The 9087-nt window shown below is 66.9% G+C and overlaps 2 protein-coding genes across 2 annotated transcripts; one reads left to right on the top strand and one right to left on the bottom strand.

Annotated features, from left to right (window-relative positions):
* Positions 1 to 231: 231 nt before the first annotated feature.
* LRRC55 (leucine rich repeat containing 55) lies at positions 232 to 2038 on the bottom strand. Its single transcript, XM_075427339.1, is given in 4 exon segments — positions 232 to 556; positions 648 to 795; positions 797 to 1443; positions 1856 to 2038. Coding segments are annotated over 3 exon segments (849 nt in total). The 5' UTR covers positions 1262 to 1443; positions 1856 to 2038; the 3' UTR covers positions 232 to 320.
* Positions 2039 to 4284: 2246 nt separating this feature from the next.
* LOC142361889 (uncharacterized) lies at positions 4285 to 5621 on the top strand. Its single transcript, XM_075425732.1, has 2 exons — positions 4285 to 4962; positions 5507 to 5621. The coding sequence occupies exons 1-2, from the start codon at positions 4454 to 4456 to the stop codon at positions 5619 to 5621; spliced, it is 624 nt and encodes a 207-aa protein (XP_075281847.1). The 5' UTR covers positions 4285 to 4453.
* The last annotated feature ends 3466 nt before the right edge of the window (positions 5622 to 9087 follow it).

Raw genomic sequence — 9087 nt, 5'->3', positions numbered from 1 at the left:
ACGGGACCCCCAAGGGACCCCACGGACCCCCACGGGACCCTGCGCCGCTGCTTCCACCAGCCCTGGGCAGCGGGAAGGGGGGTGGGATGGGGCGGGGGGGGGGGTGGGGTTGGCAATCCTGGAGCGTGCTCGCTGGGGTAAAACCTCCCCGTTTTGGGGCAAAAAGCTGAGGATCCGTCCCCCGGCCTCCCCCGCCAGAGCTGGGCCGGCGCCTCGGGGTCACCCCGGGACGGGGGGCGGCGGGAGGGGACGAGGACAAGGCACAGTCCGGCGTCCGCGCCGGGGCGGCCGGGGTGGGGGACGCACGCCGTCGGCGGTACCTAGACGTCCTCGTCCTCGCTGGCCTTGCTCCAGCGGTGGCAGCAGTTGGCGGTGATGCCCAGCAGGAAGTTGGTGGCCACCGAGGCGATGGAGACGACGAAGCCGACGAAGGCGATGAAGAGATAGTCGTCCAGCGTCAGGGTGAGGTGGCAGGCCTGGAAGCTCTCCTCCGTCAGGGAGAGGAGCGGGGCTCCGGCCACCTCGGGGGGGGCCCGGCACTCGGCCAGCTGCGAATCTGCCGGGGAGCGGGGTCAGCGCCGGGGAGCGGGGTCAGCGCCGGCCGCCGCGCTCCCCGAAGACGCGGGGCAGGGGTCGGCGGCACCTACCCGAGGCGCAGCGCTGGATGCGTCCCCGCAGCCACTTGAGGAAGGGCTCCATGGCGCAGCCGCACACCCAGGGGTTGCCCCCCAGGCGCAGACCCACCAGCCCCGGCAGCCCCTCCAGGGCGTCGAGGCTGATGGCCGCCAGCCCCCCCGTAGCTGAGGTCGAGCTCCCGCAGCCGCGCCAGCCCGCGGAAGGCTTGCGGGTGGACGCGGCGCAGGCCGGGGTTGTGGCTGAGGTCGAGCCGCAGCAGCTCGCCGGCGTCCTGGAAGACGTCGGCCGGCACCGCGCTGAGGTTGTTGTAGCTGAGGTCGAGGTGTGCCAAGCGGCGGGCGCCGGCGAGGAGCCCGCCGGGCAGCGCGGCCAGCGAGTTGTTGCGCAGGTCGAGGGCGCGCAGCTGGCCGAAGCAGCCCAGGTAGCCCGGCGGGATGCTGGCGATGCGGTTGTGGGCCAGGCTGAGGTTGCCGGTGTCCAGCGGCAGCTCGGCCGGCACCGAGGAGAGCCGCTGCCCGCTGCAGTCCACCGCCGGCCCGCGGCACCGGCACAGCGCCGGGCAGCCCGCCGCCACCGCCATCGCCGCCACCGCCATCGCCGCCACCAGCCAGGGGCCCAGCAGCATGGCGGGGGGCACGGGCGGCGGGGGGGGGGGCACCCCGAGGCTCAGGGGGCGGCGGGGGGCATCATCCCGCCGGGGCGAGCGGGAGCCGGTGGCATCGGGGGGTGGGGGGGGGGGGGGGGGCAAGAGTCGGCGTCCCCCCCCCGCTCCCCGCCGCGGGGGAGCCCCGGGGCCGGTTCGGCTGCCTGCGGGGAGAGGGGGGGGCGGGAGGAGGCCGCGATCGCCCCACGACGGCGGCGGGAGGTGGGGGGGTGGGGGGGTGCCGGGTCCCGGGGCATCGGCGACCTCCCCGTGCCCCCCCGCGCCGGGGCCACCCCCCTCCTCCAAGCTTCCCCCCACCCCCCCAGCCGCCCCCCTCCCCGGGGATTTCGGCCGAAAACGCCCCCCCAGCCCAAACCCGCTGAGCTCGCCCGGCTCGGTCCCCATCGGGTGCCCCTCCCGCCGCCCGGCCTGCCCTCCCCCCACCCCGCCCGGCCATCATCTCTCCTTCCCCCCCCCAGGCCCCAGCCCCTCCCCACCGCCCCATCGCCCCGGGGAGGGGGGGACCCCCCCCAGCCCCCCCAGTCCCCGACCCCCGGGCCCCCCCGGGGTACTCACGCCGGGCAGGTGACGCCAGGGGCTGGGCTGGGCGCCGGGGCTGTGGGGGGGGGGTCCCGGCCGCCGCCCGCGCCCCGCAGCCGCCAAGTTGGGAGAGCGGCCGAGGCTGCTGCCGAGCCCGGCCAGGTCCGTCCCCACCTCCTTCCTCCCCTCCTCCTCCTCGTCCTCCCTTGTCTCTCTCTTTCTCTGTCTCTCCTGTGTTTTTTTCCCCCCTCCTTCCCCCCCCCCCCCCCGAGGGCCCGATGCTGACGTTTCGGTGTCTCTTAGCAACTGCCTCCGCATCTCCGAGCAACCGCGAGCGGGATGCGGGGCCGCCGGGGCGATGGAGACGCGGAGGGTGGGAATGCCCCCGCCCGGGGGGACCCCGGCCCGGGGGGACCCGCACCCAGCGGCCGGGGCAGCCGGGGGGGGCACGGAGCGGGCCGAGGGGCGGCATCCAGACACACACCCTCCCCCCCCCGGGGGCATCCCCCGCGGGACGGGGGGGAACCGGGGCTCCCCGGGCTCCGGCTCCAGCAAGAAACCCCGCAGCGGCGGAGGGGCCAACCCCGGCGGCCCGGCCCGACCCCCCCGTGCCCCGCAGGGCCCCGCTCCGGGGGGCTGCACGGCAGGGGCTGCCGCCTTGCCGTCTGAACGCCTCCCTAACCCCCCCCCACCTGGGTGGGAAGGAGCCCCCGGGCCGCCCCCCACCAGCTCACCCACGGATCCCCCAGCCCCACCGAAACAGCGTTTCTGGAACAAAACCACAGGCGGGAGAGTGCTGGCTTCTCGGGTGATGGCTCCAAGCTTGCTTCCAGCCCCTCTTTCCAATTTATCTCCCCCCCCCCGTCTGGGGGGTCGCTGGCAGCAAGGCAGCCTGCTCTCCGGCGGGCAGCTGGCTCTCCCAGGCTCGGCCCCCGCTTGCCTGTGGCCGCCAGCCAGGCTCCCCCCCATCCCCGGGAGCCTGGGATGGCTCCGAGCAGCCTGGCTCGATAAAGCTGCCTTGTATTCAGGGCTTTATCTGTCCCAGGGCCGGCAGCATCTGATAGCCCCCTGCCTTTAATCCGCCTGCACCCAGGCTTCGGAGCGAGGAGGAGCGGTTACACCTCCTCTGCTGGCTGTCGGTCACAGAGGAGCTCCCCGGGCCTCCTCGCACGTCGGCACAGCTCTGGGTTTGGAACGGCAGCAGGACGCAGGGCCCGCTGGCACCTGAGCAATAAAACCGGCGTGGAGCTGGGCTGGGTTTGGGTTCCCCCGCATCACTCGACACGTTAGTGCAGACCTTCACTCTACGCCCCGCGACCACCGGGGAGTTTGCACCCCCCGACCCAGCCTGGACGCCATCGCTGAGACGGGCAGAGCTCCGGGCAAAGACGGGTGCGCGCCGGAGTCCCGGCAGCAACGGGTCGTCGTCCGGCTCCTCTTCGGGTCGCTCTCCGTCCGAGACACCTTTTCCCTTCGGCCGACGCTCCCCGGCACCGCGAGCCGGTGCCAGAAATCCCCGACCCGTGGGGGCTTTTGGAGGCGAGCGCGGCGTCCCCGTGCCGAGGCGCGGAGCAGCAGCACCCAGACGCTTTGCGATCGGCTCAGCGGGTTCTGCTCTCGTGGGATTTGTTCCCGCGCTGCCCGGGACGCGGCTGCAGCGGGGACGGCTGCAGTTTTCCCCCTGGGACGCTGCCGTCGTCTCTGCGAACGCCACCAACACCAGCACCACGGGGCGGGCAGGAGCTGCAGGTGGGGCCGCGCCTGCTCTCGGTTTCTTTTCGCACCCCACACGTTGTTTTCTCCTGCAAAGTCACTTCAGAGGCTTTTTTTTTTTTTTCTCCAGTTTCAGTCTTGTAAGCAGTCGGGGTTTTGTTGCTCGGCGCTGGCGTGCTCCTGCCCATGCACCCCTGCCCTGGCCGCGCTGCCCGAGAGGTTCCCGCACCGACCCTACCGACGGCCACGCGCTCTCGGCCGTTTGCCCCGGCTGTTTACCCCCGCTTGCTTTCTCTGCCAGGGGTGCGCAGAGGGCAGGAGGCGTGCGTGTTTGCAGCCCAGATCCAGCCTGGATTTCCCTCTCAGGGCTGCTCCTCCGCCTGCCCCTTGCCCCGGCAGCAGCTCTGGCGGGTCCCGCTAGGTTTTCGGGTCCGTTACCCACACGGCAGCTGGAGCTTCCGAGGCTTTTCGCTTGAGCAGAAAGCCTGTGACGTGGCCGGCTCCCGCTGCGGGACCCCGCTGCCCGTTTCGGCCCGGGAGCAGAGCCGCTCTGCGGCGGGTGAAGCCGGTGATGGGCCAGCGGACCGGACCCTTCCTGGGGGCGGAACGCCAGAAGTGATGTGTGGCTCGGTGGCAGGGTGAATTCTGAGGAGCAGGGGTGAAAGCCACCACCCACCCTCCACCTGGCCCAGCCTCAGCTCTTCCGGCTCACCGGCACGTCCCAAGCCGGGCAGGACTCGACAGCAGCTGAGCTGCCGCGGCCGGGCGCCGAGGTCTCCGTGCTGTCGGCACGACCCTCCGCTGCAGAGCGAAAAGCATGGAGTCAGCTCTGAGAAGAGCAGAGCAGAAAAGGGGAAAGCAGATGAGGCGCAGGAAGGACATGAAGGTGGAGGACCTTGACCTGAGAGGGAAGGAAACGGTATGCTCTGCCCGTACAGGAAATCGGAGAGTTTGTGCAGCTCGCCGGCTCGGTTTTGCCCGTATGAGAAGAAAGCCTCCAGCCACCCCTGTAAAAACTCACCCGGCTCGGTGGCACTGCGCGGCGGGTCCCACGCAGCCCGAAGCAGCCTTGCTCCCACCCTGCCACCCTGCCAGGACATCAGTTCTTCTTCGAAGCTACTGGCGTGGCTTCAGAGCAGCCAGAAGACGGCCCTCGCTCTGCTGATGGAGAAGACGGCGGTGATCCGCGAGCTGGAGGTCTGCCGCTGTCTGTACGAGCTCCAGGACGAGTGCTTCGTGGCGACGGCCTTGGATCCCTTCACGGGGGTCTGCCTGCGAGGGCTCAACCTGCACCGCTTCCACCAGGCGGTCCTTTCCTTCAGCCTCGGGAGCTTCCCCAGGCTGGAGTCGCTCGGCCTGGGGCACTGCTGCTTTCTGCGGGACGACCCCGAGGACTGCGCCGGCCCGCAGCCGGCCCAGCAGGCGTACCGGTGCGTGGGGCCCCGCGCCGCGCAGCCCGGGGAGCTGCCACGGCCCCCGGGGCAGCCCGCAGCAAGGCTGGGCCTCCCGCCCCGCCAGGCACCTCAGGAAGGGGCTGCGGGCGCGAGCCGGTGGCCAGGGAGCAACACTGGGATGGAGAGGAAAGGAGAGAAAGGAAAGGAGAGAAAGGAAAGGAGAGAAAGGAAAGGAGAGAAAGGAAAGGAGAGAAAGGAAAGGAGAGAAAGGAAAAGAAAGAGGAAAGAGGAAAGGAGAAAGGAAAGAGGAAAGAGGAAAGGAGAAAGAGGAAAGAGGAAAGGAGAAAGAGGAAAGAGGAAAGGAGAAAGAGGAAAGAGGAAAGGAGAAAGAGAAAAGGAGAAAGAGAAAAAGGATGGGATAAGGAAAGGAAAAAGGAAAAGGATGGGATAAGGATAGGAATGGAATAGAATAGGAAAGGAATAGAATAGGAAAGGAATAGAATAGGAAAGGAATAGAATAGGAAAGGAATAGAATAGGAAAGGAATAGGAATACAACAGAATGCATCTCTCTGTTTTCAGGGAAAAACAGGAGGAGGAGGCGAAGCAGTCGCCCATCCAGCTGCTTTGGCAAGCCCTGGAGCCGTCAGGCTGCAGACTGCAGACGCTGAGGTACCCGGCTCTCCTCTGCGGGTGAATCAGGGCAGCTGGCACAGCCCAGCCATCTCACGGCCGGGGACGGGAGCAGGCTGCGCGCGGGGCCGTCGGGACCGCAGGCGCTGGCGGGTCTCCTCGCGGCACGGGCACGATGGCCACGTCTGCCATGGCTCACGGCTGGCGGGACGGGCTCGGCGCCTGCCCGGGAGGCCGCCCGTGAGGACCAGCCTGGTCTGTGGGCATCAGCGGCTCTGCCAGCGAGGGGTGGTCAGCGGGTCGGTGCCGAGCCCCGCGGCTCCTCTCCACGCCTCCGCCGCAGGTTCGATGGGTGCCGGCTGACGGGTGCCTGCGGCGGGGCTCCGGCCCCCGTCCTCGGCGTGAACCCCGCCCTGGCGGAGCTGGACCTGGCTGGGAACGCGGAGCTGCGGGACGGCAGCGTGCAGCCGCTCTGCGACGGGCTGAGGCGCGGCCGCTGCCGGCTGCAGACGCTGCGGTGAGGGATGCCGCCGGCCCTGGGGCTGCAGCCACGCTTCGCTCTGCTCCTTGTGAGCCTGGAAGAGGGAGGAAAAATCAAAAAGAGACGAGAAAGGCCCATTTACCAGTGCTGCTGTTGCTGAAGACAGCTTGAGGCATCACAGACCTGCTTGTCACAGGGGCCTGGCCCTTGTTATTGCCTTTTCCATCAATATAATTTAGTTCCACATTCTTAAATGAATGAGTCTCTGCTAGGACACTGTAAGAGGCAGAACTCATTTCCAGTGCCGAGGCCAGATGGAGAAGCTAGAGGAGAGCTCTGTGCTACCGCCGGCGCTGCTTGCGCGTCTGCGGGTGTCTCTGTGCCCCCCGGCACCTTCTCCTGGGCTCCCGACCTGCAGCTGCGGGCGTTTCAGGGTCCCCGTGGGCCCGGGCAGGGCAGGGCTGGCCAGGCACCGCGCAGAAAGACGCGGATGCAGAAGGTGGTTCACCCCCGGGTCATTGCTGGGAAGGGGGTGAGCCAGCCCTTAGTGGTGTCTGCATTGTCCCCTCTGTTTTTTGGGGGGTGTTTCCATTTCCCCCGTCGTACATTCAGCCTGGACAACGAGATTTGAAGGAGGGAATCTCTCTGAACCTTCAGAAGTGAGGCGGGTTCGCCTCACCCATCCAAGCAATTCTGGTTGTTCGCCCGCAGAGCTTTGCTCCCCATCGCTGCCCGCCTGCCCTCTGCCTGCCCGCGCTCCGGCGCAGCCGGGTTGCTGCCGGGCGCTGCTCGCGGCCGCACGCCGGGGTGCGGGGATCTGGGCTGCGGTTTGCGCTCCAGAGCGCGTTCGAGCCACTCTCGGCATCACCCGCCTGCGGATGCCGAACGAGGGAACTCAGCCGCAGACACCGGAGACGGCTTCGGGAGAGGGATGGGGCGAGGGCAGGGGGATGCTCCCCGCGCCCGCCCAGCACAGCGTGCCCGGAGCCACTGCTGGGGCATCCTCCAGGCCCGGGCAGGGGACGCCGAGCGAGGTGATAGGGAAGAGGCAAGGGCTGAATGTGAGAGGGCAGCATTTGGTGCCCGGCGTGGGAGTGCTCACAGCACACCTTGGCCGCGAAGGTTTTTGTTCATGGCCCCTGGTTCATTCACTGTGGTTTGTGGATCAATGAGGGCTGCTGTACTTTGTCTGATGCTGTCCTTCCCAAGGTGCTCCTCTCCTTTTCGGCCACAAATTTATTGCACAGAGTGGTTGTGTTGTACCCCTGTGAAATAAAGATCGCCTCCCACAAACCTCATCGTGCTGCGACGTTTCCATTTGCTCTCGTGCCAGCAGCGGTGCCCCAGGACCCTCCCAGGGTCCGGGCACCCCACGGACGCTGTCCAGGGCCACGGGTCCACGCTTTTTCTCCCATGGTGAGCAGCACTGCTACGCAGCCAAGCAGAGAGCTGGATGAATGAAGCACAAATCTGTTTAAACGTCCTGGTCACCCTGGGGACCAGCACAGCGCTCGCCATGTGTGAGGACAACGCTGCTTTTGCTCCCCCGTGACCCGGTTCTGGCCCTCAGCTCCAGCTCCCTGCATCCTGGAGGGTCCCACTCATCGCCAGAACATCACGCCTGAGGTTTGGGGGCTGACACGAACCCCCCCGTTCGTGCCCAAGCACGGTGCTGACTGACAGCCTCCATCCTCCCCTGCCAGCAGACCTCGGTCCTCCCGCAGCCAGGCCCCTCGCGCCAGCTCCCGCTGAAAGCCCGACCTCCAGCTCCCACCCTCTGCCAGCGTCCGGAAATCATTGCTTCCGTGGCGATGCCTAATGAGGTAATTTGAGGATTATCATGAGGGATAGAAGCCAGCTGGCAGGGAATAGCCGGAGTCTGTGCTCAGGGGAGCCTGAAGCAGCCCCAGGGAGCCTGGGGAAACAGGCAACACAAGAGCATCCCAGACAGTCTGCAGAGATTAAGAAAGCTCAGAGGTACCACAGCCACCCTGAAAGCACCCAAGACAGCCACTGGGGAGCTCAGAGAAACTGGGGAAAAAGAAAAACCAACCCTCCAGGGAGATCCTGAGAGATCTCAAGTGATGCTGAGAGCCCCAGAGAAAACAGGAAAGCCCAGATGAACCCAGGTGAGCCCCAGAGGGCTGAACCAAGAGAGCCCGGAGCGCTCAGGGAAGCGCAGAGGAACCCAGGAGGGCAGAGGCCAAAACCCCCAGCAAATCTCAGAAAGACAAAGCAATGGTGTTGCCACGTGGGCTGAAACCAGCCCTGCAGCACCTTGAGTGAGGAGTGGGTGCAGCCAGGGTGGGACGGGAGCAGCGGGGGGCCAGGGGGACCCAGGAACATGTCAAGGCAGACAGCAGAGCCGTGGGAGCAGCTGGAGCCTGCGGAGAACAGTGCCAGCACCCCAAAACTCGGCGCATTGATGGGGAGGTGGCAGGAGCTCCCCATGGGTACAGCTGGGGAGGCTGACCACATCTCCACTCCAACAGACTCAGCCTCCTTCAGTAAAAGCTAAACCAAACGTGTCTCCTACCTCATGAGTTACTCCTCTGGGTAACGCTGCTGAGAGGGGCCGCAGGACCCAAGGGACCCGAAATCCTGGGGGGACCCAAGAGAGCCCAGAAGACCCTGAAATCGCCCCAGAGAGCTCAGGGGGACCCAGAAGAGTCCAGCCAGAAGAACAAGAGCCACTGACAGCCCCACAGGCACCCCCGGGGACAGCGGGGGGAGCCCCAGACAAACAGATAAGCTGGGGGGACCAGGAGTTGGGGGCAATCCGCAGCCAGTACAGAGCTCCTGGCAAGCAGCTTCGAACCGCCTTTAGCTGCTGCAGAGCTCTGCTCACACACTCCCAGCGGCCCCGTACCTCTGCCCATCTCATCGCAGCTGCAGTCACTGGCTGTGGAGCTCAAAGCTCTAATGACCCATCAAAACCTCTAGCTGCCTGCAAGACTTTTCCACCAAGACACTTGGAAACTCTTCCGAACTACTCAAAACCCTCCCAGCCCGTCACAAAGCTCCACAAAACCACTCTGACCAGCTTGAA

Source organism: Opisthocomus hoazin, chromosome 7 (assembly GCF_030867145.1).
Source record: "Opisthocomus hoazin isolate bOpiHoa1 chromosome 7, bOpiHoa1.hap1, whole genome shotgun sequence".
Lineage (NCBI taxonomy): Eukaryota > Metazoa > Chordata > Aves > Opisthocomiformes > Opisthocomidae > Opisthocomus > Opisthocomus hoazin.
This window is presented reverse-complemented; position numbering and strand designations above follow the sequence as displayed.